Below are 26,619 nucleotides of genomic sequence, written 5' to 3' on the forward strand. Positions count from 1 at the left end.
TTTAAAACCTTTCAAAGATTCCTTCCTTCCTAAGAACTATAGGCCAATTGCTCTAACCAGTTGTGTTAGCAAGATTTATGAGAGGATGGTCAATGCTTGACTTGTGTGGTATTTGGATTAAAAGAATCTTTTATCTAAACAGCAGTTTGGCTTTAGGAAAAATAGAAGTACTTCTAACCCTTTGATGTTCCTTACTCTGGAGATACAGAATGCTTTTGCTGTGCAAAACCAGACTGTTGCAGTGTTCTTTGACCTAGAAAAAGCCTACGACACTACCTGGCGAGGGGGTATCCTTATGCAACTTGTTGAGTGGGGTATTGTGGGTAATTTGTTCTATTGTCTTAAAGATTTTTTGACAGGACGTTACCTGAAAGTAAGAGTGGGCTCTTACATTTCTTCTGCTTACCCTCAAGAAGAAGGGTTATCTCAGGGAAACGTCCTTAGTCCAACACTTTAATGTAGCTGTCAACAGTCTACTAGAACAAGTTCCTGTCGGGGTGCATGGTCTGGCCTTTGCTGATGATTATGCAATAATCTGTAGTGAGTCTACAGCTGACGAAGCTTGTCAAATGATCCAGACTGCTATTAATGCTTCAACACCATGGGCTTCAACACCATGGGCAGAAAAAACCAAAGCTATACGATTTTGTCGATTAAGAAGAGTGGAAGAGATCCCTACGCTGTTTTTAAATGATTCGATTTTACCTTATGAAGATAGCATTAAGTATCTAGGTGTTACATTTGATAAAAAATTAACTTTTTTATCAAATGTAACATGTTAATAAAGTTGTATGTAACGTGAAACTTCGTCTTAATATTCTTAAAGTTGTGTCTAATTATAATTGTGGGGCAGATCGAATCACCCTTTTGAGGATGAACCAGGTTTTATGCCTAAGCAAAATTGATTATGGTTGCCAAGTTTATGGTTGTGCGTGCAAGACAACACTGCAGAAATTAGATGTTGTCCATAATATGGCTTTACGTATTTGTATGGGAGCCTATAGAACTTCACCAGTAGAAAGCCTGTATGTTGAGTCAGGTTTTCCCCCACTATTTATCTGTAGGGAGGAATTAGGCTTGAGAGTCATATCAAGAGTACTTACGTAAAAGCTGAACCCCAACTATAAGTACATTAGAGAACCAAGTGATAGAGCCCCAAATTGACCTAGACTGCCAAAGCCACTTGAAGTTAGACTAGCAAGTTCAGCCAGGGAGGTGGGATTACTACCTCCTGCAGTAGCTGAAATTTCGCCCTCAAAGTTTCCTCCTTGGAATAGACCATGTCTAGAGATCTGCCAGATTAGGGACAGCAGGAGCAACAATTCTGGTGATCAGTTGAGGGCAAGTTTCTTGGACCATGCTTCCGAACATGGTGATTCTCATCATATATATACTGATGGCTCAAAGGGTTCTGATGGTGTTGGTTGCTCTGTAGTGACTAGTGATAATATCATTAAAAAGAAGCTTCCATCTAATTCTTCTGTTTTTACAGCTGAACTGCTGGCAGTTTTGACTGCTCTTGAATATATTTTTTATAGTTCTTGTACTAACAAGGTTTTTACCATTTTTATCGACTCTTTGAGTGTTTTATCTTCTCTTAAAAGCCTAGTCTCTTGCCACCCTTTAGTGCAAGAAGTACGAGATTGGTTTTATCTTTTAATTAATAGAAGAGGTTTTTCTGTTAGGTTTTGTTGGGCTCCGTCCCATGTTGGAATTGTTGGGAATGAGCGAGCCGACGACGCTGCTGCTAAGGCTGCAACTAGGCTTAGGCACATTTCCAACATGGGCGTCCCTGTTTCCGATTTTAAAAGTACCATTCGATTTTATTGTAGAGACCAGTGGCAGGCCCACTGGTCTACTTTAGATGATAATCTTAAATTAAAGTCGATTAGGCCTTCTGTTCATCCTTGGCCTCATAGCCGGATGGATAGAAGGTCTGAGACAGTTTTAGCTAGATTACGTATTGGCCACACTAAATATACTCACGGGTATCTAGTGATAAGTGGAGCGTATAGGCAGGTTCCTCGCTGTTCCACTTGTCATGTGGATTTGACTGTGGTGCATATTTTGGTGGAGTGCCCTTATTTTGAAAACAAACTTAGAGCTTGTTTGCTGGCAAATAAGACTCTTGCCGATATTTTAGGTGAAGGTACTCAGGCAGAGCAAATAATGATATTTTAAAAAAATATTAATCTTTTTTATGAATTGTAATTTCCTCTTAATTGTTTTAGGCTTCTTGTTTGGTTTTTATGAATGAATGATTTGTATGTTAGATCGGTTGTGTGTATGTTTGTTTGTATGACAGTGACTTTTTTTATTCTTAAGATATATATGTGCTGAATGGCCCCTCGGCTCTGGCGCTTGGCTATGTGCCAAAAATTTTATAATCTAATCTAATCTAATCTTTAGAAATTTACAGAAATAGGCTAGTGTGAAAATGTGACTGTTTTGTGTATGTTTTTACATTAATCCACTTAGTGGCTGGTACTAAGCATGGCACCCTGCAGAGCTTTTATGTGTAAAAGCACACAAGACTAAATTTCTCGTTATTTCTAACTGTACAAACAAGACTGTAAATTTCTCGTCTTATTTCCATGTTTTTCAAGTTACCTTGGGTTGCATTACATTTTAGACATCTTTTTCTATGTTCTGTTTAGAAATTTTATTATAAATGATAGGTATCCCTGTTTGGAGCATAGAGATAACAAATTTGGGAACAGGCTTATTCGGACCTTGGCTGATTCGGACCAGGCTGATTAGGACCATGTACTGGCTCATTCGGACCTTTATCCAGCTTATTCGGACCTTCATATGATTGGCCGATTTTTCTATGCAGTTTTACCTCCTGAACAAGAAATATAAGTAATATTTATTCGGACGACTGTAATTAACCCCCAGGGGCTCGTACTAAACACGGCGAAATACATTTGACCCCCCAATTCCTGGTGGCTTTCGTATTTGCGGGGACGAACGATGCGGAATGCTTATATATGTCCGAATTAGCCTAGACAATTGTCCGAATCAGCCTAGCAAATGGTCCGAATCTAATCTGAATCAGCCACGGTCTGATCAGCCAAGGTCCAAATAAGCCTGCATCCACAAATTTTTATTTTAATATGTGCTTTGAACTTTTCACACTTTATTTAGTTAGCTAATGAGTAGTTTTAAAAATACTGGAACCCCCCCCCCCCCTTTTCATATTCCTTACATAACGTTGGGGATTGAAGTGGTAAATGTGGGTTTCGTCTTGGGGAACACTGAAATGAGTGAAGTATAGTAATGTATTTATCCTAACTTAACCTAGGACATTGAGTCCTAACCTAGCTGAATAATCTCCCCTTCCCACCAAACAAACTAAGGTTATGTAAATTGGATAAACAGGGTTGCAGCCTGAGCTGACCTAACCTAACCTGTGGCATCAGAGCGTATGTGGCTAGGGGAGCTTTACTTCCCACTGGACTCCCAACCTTTTGCTCTTTTGTATTTTCTACCCACCCAGATCCCTACTGCAGTTCTTATACTTATAGGATAAAGAAGGGGTCCAGTATTTAAAAAACTAGACCTAGCCTGCTAATTTGCCACCAAAATGATTTCCAGAAATGTTAAAAAACATCAGTTAAAACAAGAAAATCATATTTCATCTTCTGAACCAGGTTCAAATGTTCTTTTATCCACATATACAGATGAAAATAACAAGAAAGGTACCAAATATGCTAGCAATCCTTAGCCCCAATATATAATATTGTGACCAACAAAATCCGATCAGTAAGCCCACTTGCATGATGTTGAAACACGAAGAACACGGGGAAAAGTCAAGGTGGGCAACGTTTGATGTTAATACCTCTGTAATATTTACGATATTATATTTAAAAATGAATATTTTACTTGACTTATTAAAGAGACACGAGGACCTAGCAAAAAACTCCAGTTTTGAGGTCTGGTAATAATAATACCACTTACAAAACAAAACTGGGATGCCAGCATGGCCGAATTATAGTTTGTTACTACAGCACTGTGATGTACTTTATTAACTGGCCATATAGTATATGAACTATACGTGTTCTAACATTAATACAAACCATTGTCATGTATGCTATAGTGTCCTGCTTGATTTGGAGGATTCTGGTGAGTCTGTTAACGAAATAGTTAATGGAGGGTTATAGGGGGTGTGAGCAGCGGGAATACCCTTCACCTGCCTGCCATCGCCTGTCACTTTTTCTTTAGTCATCAGATAGCACAGCCATCATGCTTCACTCTCCACCAGACTGTCAATTGAACTTTAGTATTTTCTTTTTGGTGTTTGCTGTTAAGATTATGGCAGAAAAACGTGTACATACTAGGGCAGTGGTTTTCAACCTGAGGAACGCATCTCCGGGCGCCAGCAATTTCCAGGGGAGGCGAATGTCCTAGGGAAAAATGAATAAAAAAATTTTCTAGTTATATTTGTTATTCTCTCAAGAAGTGAGGAACTAATATTCAGAAGTTTATGAAAAATGCAAAGTATCTCTTTATAACGTTACTTTCCTAGAGTCTACTACTCTAGTTAGGGTCGTTGGGCTTACTATGTTTTGTAATTATTGACCTCACCTCTCTATCCATCGAAGCCCCTTCTTTTCCTCTTTTTTTTTTTTTTTTTTTTTTTTTTTTTTTCAAAGTCTGGGGGGGAAGGGTTTTACTCACATATGCAAGGGGGGCGTGGAAGGAAGGACCGACTCTTAGAGGAGGCGTGGTCATACAAAGGTTGAGAACCACTGTACTAGGGTATTGTGAGGGTCAGGAGCAATTAGTGTAGAAACTTCATGTCTTGAGTGAGTAATGTTCCATACTGTACAGTAAGTTACAACTCAACCTCTGTAGTTATGCACTGATTCGTCTTCCTCACGGTGAGAGAAATTTTGTAGGAGGAAGAGGGATGGAAATTATTCCCCAGTCTTCTTAGGGTGGATTACTCTCCCAGGGAGTCTGAATGCATCTAGTTCTTTCCTACTCTCTCCTCTGATTCTGTCCCCCCAGCCTTCTTTACATGACCCCTACTTTCTTTGTTCTGGGGAGATGGGGAAGGGTATGCAGAAAGGGCAGTGCCTGCCATATGCCTTTTCAGACTACAGGTTGAGTACCCAAGCAGAACTCTTCTGTAGCAAGACCTCCAACTGTCAACCTGCATGGCCCTGACTACATGCTGATTCTCTCTAAGTTTCAGGTGTGCAGACATCTGCAGCCAAATACCTAAGGAAGATGGGCCGTAATTGAACATCCCTGGGAGTCCACATTTTGCTGTGTTAATTGACCACTTTGCTTTAGTTAAGGAGGAGGATTCTGCCATTGCTCCTGCTACTGTTGCTGCTGCTTCCACTGCTAAGTAAGGTTGATTCTTCTGTGGCAGTACTGCTTCCAATCGAGGCCCTTGCTTTTCCTTCACCTTCAGTATTGATGACTTCCTGCCTCAACCAGTCTTCCTTCATTTGTGGAGGCGAGACCCAAGCGAGGTAGAAGTGCAAGCTACAAGCAAGTGCTTTTCCTAGTCATTAAGGATCAGTAACTCTCAGACACGTGTGGTGACTTATTGGCTGCTGGCTGTGCTAGACCTGGATTTCACCGAGCAAGCCTGCTCCATCTTGAACACAAGGACCATTCCCAGCTCTTTGGAGCCCCCTCCCACTTCATTCCATATCTACAGTACTTTGCTGTAGGTGGAGTGCCTTGCATGATGCAAGGATGGACTGAGCTATTGACAGTGAACTGGGATGATTCCTTCTTAGTAGGTTCAGCCTTGCTATGCAGGGCAGCCCTAGCATCCAGACATATCATGAGCCATGGATGCTTGATAATGACCCAGGAATGATCATAGATTCTGATTTGGACAGCACTTAAGTTTTGACTATTTCGCTCCCTTGTTGACCCCTTGGAGTGCAGACTTTATTCTGTTGAAAGTCAGGTTCCTTGATCTGGAATTAAATCTCCCATAATGGAAGGCAGTGGGAGGTGCCAGGTATTTGAATTGATGGTAGGAGAGGTTTCCATCCTCAAGGTCAGCTGCATGAGGAAAAGGAATCATACTCTCCTGTGCGGGGTGTATTTATTCCAACTTGTTGCGTCAGTTTTATCTAGACAATTGATGACTCCCCCCAAAACACCCAGAGGATAACTGTGTGCTTGGAGATGGATGATCACCATTGATGAAATGCCACATGTGGATGTAAACACACAGGCATAGGCAGTCCTCAGGTTATAATGTCAACTCAATTTTTCAGCGCCGTAAGCTGTTTCACGGTGCTGTAACCTGGTTTTACAGCACTTAGGGTGCTGTATGCACTATTTATTCCCATTACATATAATTATGAAGTTCCAATTTTTGGCAATTTTCAGCTTGGAGCATGCCATCAGGAACAGAACCCCCACTGTAAATTGGGGACTGCAGTGTAAGTAAAGTTTCTGTGATTATGGAGTAAAATGAAACTTCATTAATTCCAGTACAATGGAAAATTAACATTCTTTAGTTGCATTCTTGAAATTAATTTGTTTTGGACAGTTAAAATTTAGAAATGCAATTTGTACTAAAGATGTAAACATAGTGTGTTTTATATACACAGTATCCATAAGGCAGAATGAGTATAACAAATGAAATATGCAGTATGAACTCTTGTATCATTCGATCCCATGTATCGTGACCCTTAAAATATCACCCTGAGCATAATTTTGTCTCGTGTATTATTCAAGTTCCATTTTTCGATAGCTCAGATACCAGTAGGAAAACTCCTTTTCCTTAGTAACCCCATTTTCTTGGTAAATAAGTGAAAGTAAGAAGTAAAAAATGTCTTAACGAATTTTCAGTAGATCATACTGTACTACTAGGCTAGGCTTTCAAATAAGATAACCAACCTTATGGCTTATGTAACAATTCATAACCATCTCAACACAAAATAAAAGGAGAGTATCCAAATAAATTTTGTTAGTAGTATTAGAATTTACTTTTTTCTTCATGCACTACAACCTTTCAAGCAATAATGGGAGAAACTGTCAGCTGATTCACTTCAAATTTATGTTCTGGTTTAATAATATTAAAGTTGATCATATGCTTGCAAGCTTAATTGTAAACTAAGCACCTCTAACTTTAATAAAATTATTTTGTCCACTGATTTCTTGCCTTCTCTCCTCATGTAAGTCAAGTAAGTACGTACTATGGTAGCATATATGTACGCTTGTAACTTGAGCAATAATTTCTGGACCCTTATTAATAAAAAGGTGATAAAGAGAAAGAAGTACTAGGTGTCTGAAATTTACTCTCCTCTTATAACAAATTATTTACATCACCAAACTCAAAATAAAAATCCAAGCAAGCAAGCAGTTAGTTGAATTGCTGAATTTCTAAGATGACTGCTTAGGTCAGAAGTAAAATATATGTTATTTGTCAAAATAACAGCACAGGACTTACCAGTGAGCTTGTTCTACAATGAAAGTCTCATGGGTGCAAATTTAAATGCAAATAAGTTTTTTATAGCTTATTTTATTTGCTCTGATCATTCCTGAAATAAGTACAGTATTGCTTTTAACTTATTGTCCTTCACCAAATATATATACATTTCCTTGAGTCACATGAAAGAATGCTAGTTTTTATTACAGGAATGTTCCAGAAATATCAGTGATTCCTTAAAATTATTATTTATTTATTTATTTAGTTTTTTTTTTTTTGTAGATTAACTAGACCCCCCTGGAATCCGTGGTCCAGCCCTGCAAAATAGTTCCGCCTGATATCACTCAGGTCCGAACATTATCGGGAAGTTGATGGTCCTGCCACAGTTCCCACTATTTAGCTTGCAGATATAAAACCCAGTCCAGCTATGATATCTTTTCTGTTTACCAGGTCCAGTAAATTTTATCAAAGGTGGAAATTTCCACAATTAATCCAAAGGAAAAAAAAATAAAAAAATTAAAAAAATAAAAAAAATTACATGAAGGAGAAGGATGTAGTAAGAATAAAAATATTGCAGAATGAAGGAAAAGTTCTGACAAATTTAGTTGGATCAGCAGCTGAGCCCCAAGGACCAGTGAAAAAGGAACCCACCAGGCATCACGGCCCAGCTGCTGGTCCCTAAGCCCCCTACCCACGCCAAGGGGTCAGCATCTAGGGGGTAGTACAGTAAGGAGGTGATTTACAACTCAATCCCCATGTAGTTATGCATTGATCGGTCTTCCTCACGGTGAGAGAAATTTTGTAGGAGGAAGAGGGATGGAAATTATTCCCGTGTCTCCTTAGGGTGGATTACTCTCCCAGGGAGTCTGAATGCATCTAGTTCTTTCCTACTCTCCCCTCTGATTCTGTCCCCCCAGCTTTCTTTACATGACCCCTACTTTCTTTGTTCTGGGGAGATGGGGAAGGATATGCAGAAAGGGCAGTGCCTGCCATATGCCTTTTCAGACTACAGGTTGAGTACCCAAGCAGAACTCTTCTGTAGTGAGACCTCCAACTGTCAACCTGCATGGCCCTGACTACATGCTGATTCTCTCCAAGTTTCAGGTGTGCAGACATCTGCAGCCAAATACCTACGGAAGATGGGCCGTAATTGAACATCCCTGGGAGTCCACATTTTGCTGTGTTAATTTACCACTTTGCTTTAGTTAAGGAGGAGGATTCCGCCATTGCTCCTGCTACTGTTGCTGCTGCTTTCACTGCTAAGTAAGATTGATTCTTCTGTGGCAGTACTGCTTCCAATCGGAGGCCCTTGCTTTTCCTTCACCTTCAGTATTGATGACTTCATGCCTCAACCAGTCTTGGCCCCCTGGCCAAAACGATCTTTCATAACTTTGGATGATCGGAATGCTAGGGGGAGAGTAAAATGGCCTTTGCTGATGTACAGTCCTGTTCAAGTGCAGGATTGTAATCAGTTTATCATTTTCATTTCATTTCTCACGTTTCCATCTAGCCATGCTTTCATTTCAGCGCTGAATAATCTTATAGGTCCCACCGCTTGGGCTATGCCCTAAATTCCATAATCTATCCATCCTCAACCAGTCTTCCTTCATTTGTGGAGGCGATACCCAAGCGAGGTAGAAGTGCAAGCTACAAGCAAGTGCTTTTCCTAGTCATTAAGGATCAGTAGCTCTCAGACACGTGTGGTGACTTATTGGCTGCTGGCTGTGCTAGACATGGATTTCAACAAGCAAGCCTGCTCCATCTTGAACACAAGGACCATTCCCAGCTCTTTGGAGCCCCCTCCCACTTCATTCCATAGCTACAGTACTTTGCGGTAGGGGGAGTGCCTTGCATGATGCAAGGATGGACTGAGCTATGACAGTGGACTGGGATGATTCCTTCTTAGTAGGTTCAGCCCTGCTATGCAGGACAGCCCTAGCATCCAGACTAATCATGAGCCATGGATGCTTGATAATGACCCTGGAATGATCATAGATTCTGATTTGGACAGCACTTAAGTTTTGACTATTTTGCTCCCTTGTTGACCCCTTGGAGTGCAGACTTTATTCTGTTGAAAGTCAGGTTCCTTGATCTGGAACTAAATCTCCCATAATGGAAGACAGTGGGAGGTGCCAGGTATTTGAATTGATGGTAGGAGAAGTTTCCATCCTCAAGGTCAGCTGCATGAGGAAAAGGAATCATACTCTCCTGTGCGGGGTGTATTTATTCCAACTTGTTGCGTCAGTTTTATCTAGAGAATTGATGACTCCCCCCAAAACACCCTGAGGATAACTGTGTGCTTGGAGATGGATGATCACCATTGATGAAATGCCACATGTGGATGTAAACACACAGGCATAGGCAGTCCTCAGGTTATAATGTCAACTCGATTTTTCAGCGCCGTAAGCTGTTTCACGGTGCTGTAACCTGGTTTTACAGCACTTAGGGTGCTGTATGCACTATTTATTCGCATTACATATAATTATGAAGTTCCAATTTTTGGCAATTTTCAGCTTGGAGCATGCCATCAGGAACAGAACCCCCAATGTAAATCGGGGACTGCAGTATAAGTAAAGTTTCTGTGATTATGGAGTAAAATGAAACTTCATTAATTCCAGTACAATGGAAAATTAACATTCTCTAGTTGCGTTCTTGAAATTAATTTGTTTTGGACAGTCAAAATTTAGAAATGCAATTTGTACTAAAGATGTAAGCATAGTGTGTTTTATATACACAGCATCCATAAGGCAGAATGAGTATAACAAATGAAATATACCGTCTGAACTCTTGTATCATTCGATCCCATGTATCATGACCCTTAAAATATCACCCCGAGCATAATTTTGTCTCTCGTGTATTATTCAAGTTGCATTTTCGATAGCCCAGTTACCAGTAGGATAACTGCTTTTCCTTAGTAACCCCATTTTCTTGGTAAATAGGTGAAAGTAAAAAGTAAAAAATTTCTTTACTTAATGAATTTTCAGTAGATCATAAGATTACCAACCTTATGGCTTATGTAACAATTCATAACCATCTCAACACAAAACAAAAGGAGAGTATCCAAATAAATTTAGTTAGTATTAGAATTTACTTTTTTCTTCATGTACTACAACCCTTCAAGCAACAATGGGCGAAACTGTCAGCTGATTCACTTCAAATTTATGTTCTGGTTTAATAATATTAAAGTTGATCATATGCTTGCAAGCTTAATTGTAAACTAAGCACCTCTAACTTTAATAAAATTATTTTGTCCACTGATTCCTTGCCTTCTCTACTCATGTAAGTCAAGTAAGTACGTACTATGGTAGCATATATGTACGCTTGTAACTTGAGCAATAATTTCTGGACCCTCAATAATAAAAAGGTGATAAAGAGAAAGAAGTACTAGGTGTCTGAAATTTACTCTCCACTTATAACAAATTATTTACATCACCAAACTCAAAATAAAAATCCAAGCAGGCAAGCAGTTAGTTGAATTGCTGAATTTCTAAGATGACTGCTTAGGTCAGAAGTAAAATATATGTTTTGTAAAAATAACAGCACAGGACTTACCAGTGAGCTTGTTCTACAATGAAAGTCTCATGGGTGCAAATTTAAATGTAAATAAGTTTTTTATAGCTTATTTTATTTGCTCTGATCATTCCTGAAATAAGTACAGTATTGCTTTTAACTTATTGTCCTTCACCAAATATATATACATTTCCTTGAGTCACATGAAAGAATGCTAGTTTTTATTACAGGAATGTTCCAGAAATATCAGTGATTCCTTAAAATTATTATTTATTTATTTATTTAGTTTTTTTTTTAGATTAACATGGTACTTGACAAATATTGGAAATTGGTGAATGTGCAGCCATAATCTTGTGGAGTAATGTTTTTAGGCAACTCGGAAAAGAACTTTGTAAAGCAGTCAAAGTTATTGAAGTTATTTTAACAGACCTTTGCGCATTGGGGTAAGGAGCTATTTTGAAATAAGATATTACGTTGAGAATAGTTAGAGATTAAGAAGATATTACATTTAATAAGGCTAATGTAGCTAGGAGTGTCAGTTAGAACAAGTGACTTGGAAAAGTTCTGAGAGGCCAGTAAAATGAATAGCTCTGTGTTTAAAGTCTTAAGACCTCAAAACCTATTCTTTTCAATTAAATTATGGTAGTAGGTTTGGTTTTCAAGATAAATCCTACTTGTTAAACCAGTAAACCTAGTTACAGAAGTTTGTCCAAGCCAATCTTAACTTGGAAAATTGTTTTACACTATGTAATAAAATTGGGATGTGGGTAAACCAAAATAGTACTACATACTTGCTTTAAATGATTTTTTGGTGAAAAGGTGAAGAATGAACCATTGAATGATCATAGACATTTAAGTAAACTTCTGCCTTGAGTATTATCTCATTTTTGAACTATGCCTGTGATAAATCCATTCGTTGAGACCCAATAAAAAAGTTTCCATTTCACACAAATGCAATTTGATCTAACATAGTATTTAGGGTTTGTTATTATAGTCATAGGTATATTTGCCACTTTGCTGAATTTTATTTTCATTTGAATGATTTTATAAATCCTGTGCTTAAAAATGACTTTATCTCAAAATTATTGGACCCACGTCATTAATGATTTCAACGATGCTTTTCAGAGCGAACCCAGACCCAAGGAAAATGTTTAATATCATACTGTAATGGCAGAGGGCCAAGATTTTTTAAATAAATCTCCCCTTTGTCTTCATCAACAATATTCCTCAAAAATGCATTTGACTTGACCTCTTTTTGCATTAGTAATTGAACAAACTTTGTGGCCCCAGATTGCGAGAGTTTATATACTGTGATACTGTTGAAAGATTTTCCCAATTTTTGTATGACCTTTACTGAATTTTGCACCTGATTGTCAATCAAGTTGTAGAAGTGTAAGTCCACAATGGTGTTTTTAAAAGTAGGTGTGTTACTATTGATATTTACTTTGTCATAAATCAAGAAGGTAAACATAAGTTGTAAATTGGCAAGTAGTTCATATTTTGTTATATGGTAGTATATTGTAGACAGCGATTGAGGTGAGCTTACTTTTAAATGTAATGCTTTGCAGTACTGACTGGCATTGTTCATATTAAGTATTTTGCATCCTTCTAAACTTAAGTGACCAGAAAACCCCAGAATGCAGCACTTTGAAGACTCTTGACATATGATCTTCAACAGACTATCTGATTCATCCTTACTCTTCATAACCCGGCAGTGATACTCCAAATAAAGTTCAACAATGATCCATGATTTTGCTTTAGCAAGTGCATAGAGAAGATCCTCTACTCCAGAATTCTTTGGATCATTATAAAGTTTAATAGCTATGTGTTCTGGTTGCTTATATTCTATGAGACAGCATGCTTCTTTGATGTTTTGGTCACTAACGAACCACAGTTTAGGAATTATATCGCCTATAGTTTCAAGGAAGAATGTGTGATAGTTAGCCTTGCGAATAACCTCAAACCACTTTGGAGTAGCATTTGCTCTGTCAATAGTGTATTGAAATAATTTGATTAAATTGCTTACTTGAACTGCATCAAGGGATCCTTGTAAGATAGAGACCATATGAAGTAAAATTTCATAGAAATGTAGCATGCTGTTTTGTGGTGTACCCTTTTGAAGTGTATCAAATAAATTCATAGTGTTTGCTTTGCCCTTGCTTGCCTTCCAAACATCTGCTGCATATTTAGCAGCAAAATAATATTGCTGTGTTGAGTGCAAGAATTGGTAGCTTCCTTGGCCATTGCTAGTAAGAAATTCAGAGAGGCAGACTGAATAAAGTACTATTTGTAATTCCTCACACTTCCTTCTAAGCTTGTCTAATGTTGCATTATTAATAATCAAAATATATTTTGCTGCTGCAAGCTCAAAAGCAATTTGGCACAAATAATCAAACCAAATTTTAACCTTTCTGGTTGCATCATCCTTTGTGACCATCCCTCCTGTCAGTTTTTTGGCCAGTGATTCTATCTGAGACTCTTCCAGGCTGCTATATAATTCAATTAGGCTAGAGTCTTTAAATGATTTTCTGTTAGTCATGCTCCAAAATTTTATTGCTACACGAAGTTTTAGTGGGTTTTGTAATTCAGTTTGTATGTTTTTATCAAGGCGCTTAAAATTTGACATGAACCTTTCCAAGTCTGAAGTATCAGTGTCAATTTGTGAAAACTTTACCATTGATTGGAAGCTGTCTTTTGGGTTTATCCCATTCAGTGTTACTTCAGTGTATTCATGTTGTTCAAGATCTTGCATTATGCTGTATTTGAATTCTGGCCTTGATGCCAGCAAAAAGCTGTGGGAGGAATAATTGTCTTTGCTAAGTAAACTGCGAATAAGAGAAGTTGCTTCTCTTGTTGCCTCCTCAAGTCCATCTATAATCCATAATATTTTAAGATTTCGTATTAACTCTGGAATTCTGTAGGGGTTGCAGCATTCCATGGTGCGTGTCAATAAATCCTCTTTGAGTAACCTTACGACGTCTCTAGTGCAAACTTCTCTACATCTGATGAGCAGAAGAAGATCATATTCTTGAAGTTCTTGAATTTCTTCTTTATCGTTAGTCCATTGCCAGTCCAGATACCTAAAAATGATCAGATGCAGTTAGTGCAAGGTTTGTGTGTCTTTGGTAGTAAACAAAAACAGAAATCAACAGTTACTTTGTTATTGTGACGAACTCTGCTCGATGTGACCTCAGAAGCGGGGAAAGTCGGAACTTTTTCTGCTGTATCTGTGCTTCTGACGTCACATCGAGCAAAGCTCGACGGTGTGGACGAGGCCTAAGACACACTAATTTATGATAAACTCACAAATTTGTTACAGTAGAACCCTGGTCCTCGACGCTGATCCGTTCCAGAAGTAGTGTCGAGATGTTATTTGTCGAGATCGAATCTGTTTTTTCCATAAGAAGTAACTGAAAACAGATTAATCCATTCTTGACCACCAGTTATTACCCTAACCTTGCCTTTTTATACGAAACATTACACACAAATTACAATTAGATAGGTTCAGAGATAAATAACATATCACATTAGTTTTTTTTAATGTACTATACTGTATAAGAAAAAAACTGCCCTACATCCAGTGTGGCTGTATTACCAATGGGAGACCAAGCGCCAACTTATGTCTTATTACAATACTAAAAAACTTTAGAAATTACTTAACAATACGTCTGCTGTTAGCATTTCAGCCATTTGCTATGAAGGGATGTAAACAAACCATACCACTGGCCTGGTGGCCTATTGCGGTAATAGATAAATTGTCTGCATTGGCTTTCTTGGGAACCATAATTTAAAATAGTCCAAAAAGCCACAAAAACTAAGGAAATACCTGTATGTGTAATGATTACATAATAAAAATATGGAATGTTATTCCATATATATAAAAGACTAAAACAACTAAAGAGGTCAACCAGATTGCTTGCAGGAATGTGATCAGACTAGAGACGCTAAAGATGACGTATACAATAAAAGTAGGCTAAGTTGACATGCCGTCACCTGTAGTCATTCAATTGTTTATAAACTTTAGTCCAAGCTCCCTGCTTGAGACAACTACCTATAATTCAAACGGCCTACGTGATCTGTAGCGTGTCTCATTTTGATTGTATGTTCGTATGTAACTATGTCTGCTACTGCCGAAGTGTTCAAAGCATAGCAAATTCCACACAATAAGCGACTCTAGCAGAGTGGGGAAAAGCGATGTTGGATCATACATGCCAATATCTTTTTGAATTGAAAAGGATTTTCCCTATGCATCACACGACCGTATCAAGTAATCAGAGCAGGTTTTCGTTTTTTTTAATACGTAAGTTATTATAAGTAGTGGTGGATAAAGCCCGACTGTACGCGCCGTAAAAATTAGAATATCTTGTTTTATTCCTTTAGTACACGTAATATCCTGTATTTACGGACTCACCGTCCGTTGTTCGAACTTCCCTAATGAGAAGTCCGGATAAGCGAGTGCTTACAGATACCTCTATAGTTATAAAAAACATTTATCTGTATCTAGTGTAATTGTAGATCATCTAGGGGTATACAAAATATTATCTTACATCCTGCAAAATAAGGCGTGTTTATCAAAGGAAAATCCTATAAACCTTCAAACATATTAAAATAAGTTTGAACAAAAAAGAGACAGTTAAATAATAACTTATATAGAGGAACTATACATTTGTCTCATAAATCGTAACATTGTTCAAATGACCCAACAGAATTCTCCCACAACCGCAGTCACAGTTTGCACGCAAAATCTCGAGAAGCATGCACCCTCGAATGTCTTAGTGCGTGTAAAAAGACTTTGCTGGGAAATGAAATTTTAATCCTTCCCGACACTCTGAAATATAACGATTTCCGCGAGCAAAGCCTAGACACGGTTGACTAGCAGCAACAAGTTAATCTAGTAATCCACAAAAACCTATACATATAAATATCGCATTTTTTTATTGTTGCTAATTTTTAATCACGCCCAACCAGTCGTAGATGAATCTCTCTGATAATCTATCTAAAGTAATATCCGTAAAGTCATTCAAGCAGAGGTGATTCAGCAGAAATTTTTTTTTTATCTTTTATCTGAATACCAGGAAGTTTCTCCACTAGCGAGTGATCTCTGGGAGAAAAACGGATGTCATTGAAAACAAAATACGGTCTAAGGACAAACATAAAGCTATATACGTACCTTCGTATAGACTCTCAATGAAATTTCAAAATAGAGATAAATGACGAAGTTGAAAAATGTTAGTAATAGGAGTCATTAGGAAATCAAATAGAAATCAAATAGCCCTTAAATTTTTTTTTCTTTTTCCCTCAAACGCCAGAATTAAAAAATTTTTTTTCACCAACTTGGACTTACTTTAGGCTTTTACCAGATACCATTACCTAAGTGAGTGTACCTCATACACCGTTTTTCAGCACACTCAGGGGACATTATTAATTTTTATGTATGCCTCCGGCTTACGTTGCGCCCCAATTACAATATAGTGTTTGGAGACTTTTAGGGGATACCCTACATGCTTATATGGTTGGTCTTAAAAATCTTTTCTAAAATCACCTTACCTTGAAGTACATTCACATAAACTAGAGCTAGTGCTACAGAGACAAAGACAATAATCTCAGAGTAAAATATCTAAATGTGAGTTTTTAAAAAACCGAACATGTTTATCTAGGTTTTATGTCTAGTCAAGGTCTTAAAGTAGTCCATGGTAAGGTGTCAGCTATTCATAACTTCCGGTACCTATTAATGTAAAAAGAGGATACAGCACTTTTGCACTGTAGTGGGTATTACAATCGTATGTAAATATGTAACTCTTCAATCATGACAGCTCCTTTAACAGATCTTACGAAGAAGAGCGTAGATTTATTATGGTCTAAAAAGCATCAACAGGCGTTCGATATCTTAAAAGCGGAATAATGCTGCTCACCTAACTTAAAAATCCCTGATTTAAATAAGGAATTTTTTTATTGCAACAGACGCCTCAGACAAAAGGGTAAGAGGGGTACTACTTCAGTAATATGATAAACAGTTCTTTCCTATAGCTTTTTATTCACGTAAACTAAAGCCCTCTGAAAGTAAATATGCAGTAATATGCAAGGAAGGGCTAAGTATCGTTAACTCACTAGTACATTTCAAGTTCATAATCTACGGCTATCCTGTTAAAGTCCTCACTGAGCATAAGTCACTTACCGAGTTTTTCAAAGGCTTTAATCACAGTCCAAAAGGACTCAGTGACAAATGATCATTCAGGTCTTTGGAGCCAAGATAAGATATCTACCTGGGAAAGCAAATTATCATAGCTGACGCATTGATCCCGCAATCCCGCACCATACTGCAAAGAACCATTAATTAGACTAAAAGATATAGAAACATCCGTGCCTATTCTTAAAACCGTATCTAAACAAGAAAATTCCTTAAACCAAGAGATCGCAAGCATTGAATATCTGGGTCGGAGCGCAGAACTGTTACAAACTGAACAAAGCAAGGGTCAGCAGCTAAGCAAAAACAATAAACACTTCAAACGGAAACAGGGTCAGCGACTAAGCAAAAACAATAAACACTTCGAGCAGAAACCCTAAAGCAAAAGTATATTTAAAGTATGTGTATCAGAATAATGTAATCAAATGTAATATTATATGTAGGTCCGTGACGAGGAAAACCCGAAGAACAGAGCAGATGACTAACGACCAGGTATTAGTAATAATCTCTTTCATATCAATCGTCCTAAACTGGTTGCATTCCGTCATCCAGGGTTCTCTGTTATGTCACAGAAAGCCAAATCACTGTTTTACTGGCCTACGATGCTTACAGATATAAAAAGCACATAACTAATTGTAACACGTGTCATGAAAACAAGGGATACACTAAGACACCTGTCAGTTTAGGGGCCTATCCTGTGCCAAATCAATCCTTGAAAGAATATACGTAGAATTATTAACAGAGTTACGAGTCTGACAGAGCAAAATAAACACTTCTTAGTGTTAATAGTTCCTTGACACGTTATATATATTAATATAGCTAAAAAACAAACACCGCAATTGAATGCGTTAGGAATATTTATGAGTGCTAAATCAGTAAACATGGAATTCAACACATGATAATCTGACTCGGGTGGTGTAAATCAATAATAATCTCCATAACTCGTTGTGTGAATTCCTATCCATTAAGAAAACCAATAATATATTTTATCACCCAGTCAATCGGTTTGGTAGAATAAGAGATAAATAAGAAAGTGTCAAGTCTTACGAGTTACAACTCGTGATATTGGATCCGAACTGGATTATAGCAGTTGTTCTCGCGGTTTTAAATACCTTTATCATTCATATCTTGATACCGCAAGTAGCCTTATACGGTACGCCGCTAGAACACTTTTCCACATATTCAAGCCAACCATTAATTTATCAAATATATATTAAAAAAAATATATAAATAAATAAATATATAAAATAAAATAAATATGGATACAAGTGGAGTCAATATATACACTCTGTAAGAAGTCGGAAGGGTTACAAACTATAATAAAAAGGAATCACGACAAAATCAATAAGCAAAACGTAACCATAGGTTAATTAAATATCCAAATATATATGCGTAAAGATTAGAACTCTAACTTAACGCTTTAGTAATGACAAATAAGCTAAAAGTTCAAACACATATCAAAACCTACTGACATATTGTCTGTCCCGGTGATTTATATTCGTAGTCAATGAAAAAAAATAATAATAATAAATAAATAAAATAATATAAAATAAAAGAGATTTTAAAGTCAGGTAGTCTAGAAGTGAAAATGTATATCTATGCAAATAATCTACAGGGCAAATAGTATATATAAAATTTGTATGGAAACCCTTTTCATTAGTTTGAATAAGGAATATCTAATTTAACAGTATTACATTTATTTACAATCATGCAGATATCCAACATGAAACTAATATATATTGTTCAATTTTGGTCCTGTTTTTTTTTTTTTCAGACATTCTTTTCGTGTGGGTCGACTATTAAAAAACAAAAAACCAAAAAAAATTTATACTAAGTCGTTTCTTTTACAGCAAGTAACGTAACGCTTAAGCTGGTGACGACGTCATCAGTCTAGAAGATGCCTGTCGCGTATGCCATATCAGCATTTGTTCCTTTTAACCTCAATAATCTGCTTACACAGGCTTCATCTGTGTGTGTGTCGTCTCCGCTTGCGAAGCAGGTTGACTGGAGAGAGGAATGCTTAGCTCAGAATTTCTATAACAACAAAATGAATTAATTTTTTCTGAACCTCATAGACATTTAGAAGTATCAAGACATGTATGTGAAATATTTACTTGCAACATTAGCCTATTACAATTCAAGTAAAACATTCATGGGAAAATGTCACATTTTCTTGAAAAACCCAAAGTTTATATAGAAATTAGTTACATAGTGGGTTCTTTCGTTGCATCTCTAGCCTATTAATAAAGTTTTTAAAATTAACCTCAGAGGATGCGCGCGAAAAAATTGAATATGAAACTTTTGTTAGGGGCACATAGGATCAGATTTTATCACAACTTAATTTCAGTTAGCATAGAGAAATACAGAATCATGATTAATATTCTCTTTGACTCTTATGTTGCCTGGCAATCTTAAAAACAGCTCCATTTCACACTTCTTTGTCTAGTAACTTACTACCAGTAATATCGAATTTCTTTGGGATTCGTAATGATACTGTTTATTTCTTATAATTATGGATATTTTTACAAGTCATCATAGACCTGGATAGGTTCACTCATTGTTAATGCCATGGATAAAAAAAGTTTGTACAGCTGACTCTTTTGAATTCCATAAAAAATCAGCGAATTCATGTGGGTTAAGTCTGGTCTTAATGGTTTTCTCCCTCCCCTGTATTTGGATGTCGTCTGAATTTACTTTGCCCTCGTGACAAGTATAATTTCACTTGCAGGCTGATTAATGGAACCTGGTTACAGTATCCTGCAGTACGAGAGTTTCACATCGCAACTTCAAAAAATCTTTCGTTGCTGCGGAGGACGGCAGTCGAGTAACAACCACCTACAATGTGAAGGGAATAAGTACCATCATGGACTTCTTCGACCGACACCGTATCCCGTCGTTAATCTCGTTTTAATGCGGAACGCTCCGGCGGCTGTCGGAAATCGACTACAAAAGGGACATACTTCCGACAATTACGACCCGAAGGATATTCAACTCTACTTTGCTGGCGAAGGACTCGTGCTGGGATGATTTTTATTCATCGCGAACGTAGTCGTGTGGCTTAGGATGCAGAGAACAAGATATGAGCGCAAAATAGAACGTTGGACCCCGCCCAGGCAGGAAATTTTCCCTTGTTTTAACCATTTGAAATTGGCCCTTTCATTTGGCTATAGGTGGTTGTCTGAACTCGTGTAATGGACGAAAAGTTGTTCGAACGCGTAGTTAAATGTGAAGTAGTATAACCTCGGTCATGTATCCTATACAAATAAAGTATATGTATGCTATATAAATGATCATAAATAACAGAATCGAAATAAAATATCTTTGCGTGTACGCAATGGAATCTATTTAAAGTGCACATATATTAATCATAATTATATGAATCCATATACATATGTATAAAACACTCAGGTAGCCTATAATCAATCTGTTTACCTTTTATCTCACCAATAACTGCAGTTATATATGAGTTAGTATATGGATTAATGAATCAGATATATAACAGTTAGCATAAAAATCAACGAATCAATCAGCATAAACATTAATAATTTTATCAATTCATATATGAACATTTTTATCAGTTAAAATATGATTTTTATCATGTTAATCTTCATTCTATGTGATTATCAGAGTACATTAGTATTTTCTGTAGCATATGTATCTTAATGAGATGAAGTGGAAAAAAACTGTATCAGCATATATCACGTGATCACTATTATTTACGAATATTATATGCATACTATGTCTAATATTTTATTACTTGAATCTGTATTTGTGTACACCATGAATTTTTTTTACTTATAAGTATTTTCTATTATATATATATATATATATATATATATATATATATATATATTATATATATATATATATATATATATATATTCACATAGTGTCTGTATCACACTCCTATAAGTCAAATGCAAGTCAAGTTTGAGTAATATTCAGTGGTTGGTTTTGGTAGCTGACCGAGCTTTTATGTAATGATTACATAATAAAAATATGGAATGTTATTCCATATATATAAAAGACTAAAACTAAAGAGGTCAACCAGATTGCTTGCAGGAATGTGATCAGGACTAGAGACGCTAAAGATGACGTATACAATAAAAGTAGGCTAAGTTGACATGCCATCACTGTAGTCATTCAATTGTTTATAAACTTTAGTCCAAGCTCCCTGCTTGAGACAACTACCGCGGACCTATAATTCAAACGGCCTACGTGATCTGTAGCGTGTCTCATTTTGATTGTATGTTCGTATGTAACTATGTCATCTGATTGTATGTCATATTGTTCGAACTATGTCTGCGCCTTTATGACTTGTAACGAGATGGTAGACAGGGCAGAATAGAGTTAGTTATCCTTATTAGAAGACCTGTACCTCTTTACCTAACGCTTTATCATGTAGAGAGAATAGAATTAGCCATCATCATTGGCAGCAAGCGATCAAGCTATCGTCATTAGAAGACTTGTACAATCAATAACCTGATCTTCACCATGTAAATTTCAGAGAATATAAGTATTTTTGTACTTCGTGGTTTCTACTAGATCCTCACCTCATCACCGAATCATCATGAGTTTAACACATCGTCGTCATAACCAAGAAGATATACCGACTTCGTAAGTGATCTACAAACCCCAAGACGCTCCATTGAATATGGAAGTGCAATACAACCAACTTAGCGTAAGATTATCGCAAGTCTAACATTACCTCATAGGGCGCCTTATTACACAAGGCAACAGCCCTAAAATATGTACAAGCATGTACTGGACCAAACACTTGACGGAGAGCTGAGCGTGGTTTAAAATACGTGGACAATTCCAACTAGCACCGAGTAACGGAAACAAGTTTACAAAAATTATATGCTTCATTGGGTCAGATTCCGGATTTTTGTAAGTTCCAATGCCAAATTTACTCGAAATTTCGAGTCGAAACCCAAGTATGTTGAGTTCTGATATGGTCAGGGACTGGGGTTCTACTGTACTTGACTAGGGAACACCTGGAAAAGAAATGTCCACGTGTAAGAATAAGGAAAGTATAGAAGAAAGTATAGCAAACTAAAGTAAAACCAGGTATGTAATATACTTAGCAGGGAACAAAAGTTTTGAAAAACTAACCAAAGAAAGTTGAAAAGTTCCTTCTCAAAATATGGGTGGCTGACGCACTGCATAGTTATGCAAAAATGACTAGACACCTCAGACCACCGGGTTGCCAAAAACTTTCTGTTAGCACAGGCCAGGTCAAGAAAGAATTAGATGGCTGGTCTCCCTTCTCTCTTCCTTTTCCTCTTTTTCTCTCTGTCTACAGGCAGTAAGAAGATGGATACTTCATATGCTGGAACTGGCCGGATACAGGTGATTGAAGTAGCTGTACTGTTAAGAGTACTACATTCTACACAATCATCTTTCGGTAGCAAACCCCTCCTCTCTCTAGGAGTGGGAGAGAGGAATGATAACAAACCTATATAGGTGGCTACTTTAGTTCATCTGAACAGTTATAGCTATGAATCTCTGCATTGTATTTTATCCTATTAATCTGACTGTTGGATACACAATATATCTAACAAGTTGCTCTCCTTCCTTTGAATATATCTAACATGTTGCTCTCCTTCCTTTGAATTCTCCTCATCCAGGAAATGTGACCAGGTGTGCGGTTTCTCCAGTCGGTTCAGGATTTTCTTGCCTCCCACCAAGAGAGTGTATCCTGATGTTAAGACCCAGGTTTCTTCAGCTTATGAACAAATGACAAATTTAATGTACGTATATAAGCTTTATCCTCCCTAGATTTGCAATATGCACTCCCCATCCACCACCCATTTTGGCTAACTGACTAATCATTTAGAATTACATGTTACAATAATTTTAATGCTAACACTATCAGCTTTAGGTAGAAATAATTCTATTACTAACACTCAGCTTCAGTTAGAAATTTGCAAAAAGAGGGTTTCACGCCAAATTCGTTAGTTTCATGACGGTTTGATATTTACTGAAACAAATCCCATTTTTGTTCTCTCGTGATAGAATGCTTAGAATTTGCTGACCCAAGAAAGTTATATAATGCAGGTTTCAAGTGACTCGTTTGATGGGCATCTTAACGACATGAAGTTGATTCGACAGACCAGTCATGTCTTCAAACCTATTACTGGCTTTAATAATGTTAAATTAATACAACAAGGAATTATAATAAACTTACTCGCAAAGGGTTGATTTGCCAGAACCAGCGTCTCCTGTTAGGAAGATGATAGACCCTTGTGTGTCATTCGCCTGTGGCACAGTGAATATGTCGGCTAAAGGCAGGTATTTTCCTTTGTAAGTCAGTATCGGTGACACATAAAAATCCATTTCTGGTTGGTTTGCTGCTTGCTTTTCTTTTCGACCAAGTTTGGCTATAAGTGCAGCTGTGACTCCCATGGTCTTTTGAAAATTTTCTTCCAATTCCATGATGGCCAAAGCAACATCTTGAGGAGATTTACCGCTCTTGCTCCCAGCTTCTTTGAGAATTATGTTGCAGAGTTCTTTAACTTCATCCATTTTGGCAGCGAGTTCATCGTTAGACATTTTTTTGAGCTTTTGGTCCTCATGGGCAAGATCGTTTCGTTTTTGCTTCAGTTGATAGAGAGAGTGTTCGAGGCTTTTCTTCTGGGACTCGTCTTGAGGTTTGTTCCAAATGCCTTTGTCTGGTTCGGATAAACCACAAGTATACTGAAGAAAACGATACAGCATAGTTATATCCATCTCTTCTGTTGGCATTTTGTCTTCCAGTTTCTTCTTTTCACTCGCATTCATGTGAATCATTGATCCAGGGATGTCCTTCATGTATTCTCCGACATATTTTTTTCCTCCTTGATAAAGCCACGTAAAAACCCTGTGCACTTCAGGAGTTGCGATGTCCTTTATGCAGCTCGAATATCGATCGAACTGGGTTTTGTAGTCGGAAATAGTACCACTGTTACCTGGATTCAGATCCATCTCTGTGAGAGTTTCACTACCTCGATTTTCTGTCGCAAATTGCCGAGGAAACCAAACTAGGAGAACAGCGCGAAAGGCTTTGTTGCACAGTGGCCATAGTGTCGAGACAACTATCGCAGCCTCTGATAAGTTACTCGTTGCATTAAGCTTATCATTGCCTTATCTCCCATTGTAATCTTATCTTGAAAAGCGATCTGCAGTAAAATATTCAATATTTCATACTGTTTTGGTTGTTATTTGGGCATTATATTATTTGCAGCCTCATAAATGCACTTTTCACAAGTAAATTTGTGAGAGAGAGAGAGAGATAGAGATGAGAGAGAGAGAGAGAGAGAGAGAAGGGGGGGGGGGCGCTGTTGTTAGCTATTTGACTGGGTTAAGAGTAGTGCAGTTAACACGTAGGTTACGCGTCCAGCTTAATAAATACTGCTTAGTGCGTGTGTTGCGTGTGTAACCGCAACAGTTTCGTATCTAATGGGATATATGCGACAAAGGCATGATGTAGTTCCAGCAATAGTCATACATATGTATACGTTTTATATATGTTCTCCATAACAGTGACACAAACAACTGCAGATCCGAAGTATAATAGGTAGTCAATAATTTTCCTTCATATTTCATGCCCTGTCGTTATTGTTGTTGTAAGTAGCTCGGCATAAGTAGGTTGTTATGTATTATATATGTGATTTTTGGTACGTAACATAACTAGTGATATTGCATAGTAGTAGTACTTTTTTTTTTTTTTTTTTTACAAGGGGAAGGGTGTCATGATATTGGAGGATCTTGGGAATAGCGAAAAGCAGACAAGGAGACAAAAATCTTACTGCACCATCAAGGATTTGTGATTAAGTTAGATGTGGTGGGAAGGCAGGCTTGGGAATTCTGTCCTTGCCTCCTTGTTCCTAGATTCTTTGTGTGCACATGGAACAGTTCTTTTCCCATTTAAATAGTCTTATCAATTGGAGTTCCCTTTATGGCCCTCGCTGCTCACGAGTGTTCGAGATAACATGAAATACTCTTGATCGTACTAAGAAGTTGACCCTACTGTTCACGAACATCTTGACATGATTAGACTCAGAATTTAGTTGACATCGGTGTGAATATCGCTGTGAGTGAGGGAGATTTTCATACGATAATGGCCAACATCTATATTCCTGCTATAATAATCTTACCTGAAAACGCAATTGAACCCTGGCCACAAATGAGACCATCTAAAAGAAAGCCATAACAATGAAGACAACAATTCTAAAACTTCCTGAAAGGGCGTTTCTTCGGTCTCTGCCCTTACTCACAGGTATTTACCCAAATTAACAAAGCATGCAGCAGTAACACCCCACAATGTTGCCATAACTTTTTTAATTGGAGGTGTTTAAAAGTTATCTAAATTAGGATTGGGTCTTGGCCTACGGTTTCAGATGCTTTTAACCAATAGGTGTACCAGGAAAAGGTCTAGCGTTCAAGTCTTGAGTGAGAGAAAATGCTTTGATCACTTTTTTTATTAAATTACGCTGGGCAGTTATGCTGTTGGATCACAGTAAATACATATATCATACAATATATATATATATATATATATATATATATAATAGTATATATAATATAATATTATATTATATTAGATATATATATAATACAATATATATATATATCTATATATATATATATATATATTATTGTGTGTGATTGCATGCTTGTCGCAAATACCTCGATATCGAATTCACAATAGTTTGAGAGGATAGGTATACAATTATAATACCCTATGGGTGTATTAGCAAGGTATAGTGAATTAGATATTAATCGATTATATTTGTAGTTTAAAAACTTTTTGTCAAGTTATAATATAAATTTTAAATGTATGTAAGTATATATATATATATAATATATATATATATATATATATATATATATATATATATATATATATAATAAGTATATGATAGTAAGTAACAAATTAGAGACTGCTTAGATTTCTTAATGTTTTTATATATGTCCATAGACTTCACACGGTATAAGATACTGTATGGTCCCTATCCTCGTGCATACTAGAATAATTTCTTTGCTTCTCTCATTACAAATCATTTACGTGTAGATCATTACTGTTATCACTTACCACCATCATCTCGTTAGTAGATGGCGCTGTATCTACTTTGGTCTTGCTGCGTCAATGTTTCCACTTCGCTTTGTTTGGTTTTATGTAGTACAGCCCTCCCCACTGTGATAATTTCCCCTGGTGGGTTCTTATGCGTTTCCAAATAAAATGCTACATGTATGGAGTGGGATTGTGCATTTTGATTCAGGTTCTTGATGAGGATTCTTAAATCTGGGAACTTAGTGTGTTAAGACGTTCGTGCTCCACCCCTCTCGTCATTCGGTATGTAGGCCTCCCACAATGGAACCATTTTATTTTGCAACATATTCGAAAATTTTTATAGCTGTTGTTGTAAACGGTTTCTTAATATACACAACTTTAGTTGTGCATTGAAATGAACGAATTAAGTCTGAAGAATAACAACAAATTCTTTATCGTATCTCTGTTCGTGTAGACTTC

General features: G+C 37.0%; 1 protein-coding gene across 1 annotated transcript; it reads right to left on the reverse strand.

The window, feature by feature from the left end:
- Nucleotides 1-10,363: 10,363 nt before the first annotated feature.
- Nucleotides 10,364-24,171, reverse strand: LOC135210290 (uncharacterized). Its single transcript, XM_064243172.1, has 2 exons — nt 23,296-24,171; nt 10,364-14,001 (listed from the first exon to the last, which is right to left on the reverse strand). Exons 1-2 carry the CDS (start codon nt 24,069-24,071, stop codon nt 12,030-12,032), a joined length of 2,748 nt encoding a protein of 915 aa, XP_064099242.1. The 5' UTR covers nt 24,072-24,171; the 3' UTR covers nt 10,364-12,029.
- Nucleotides 24,172-26,619: the final 2,448 nt, after the last annotated feature.

This window comes from Macrobrachium nipponense, chromosome 39, assembly GCF_015104395.2.
Source record: "Macrobrachium nipponense isolate FS-2020 chromosome 39, ASM1510439v2, whole genome shotgun sequence".
Classification (NCBI taxonomy): domain Eukaryota; kingdom Metazoa; phylum Arthropoda; class Malacostraca; order Decapoda; family Palaemonidae; genus Macrobrachium; species Macrobrachium nipponense.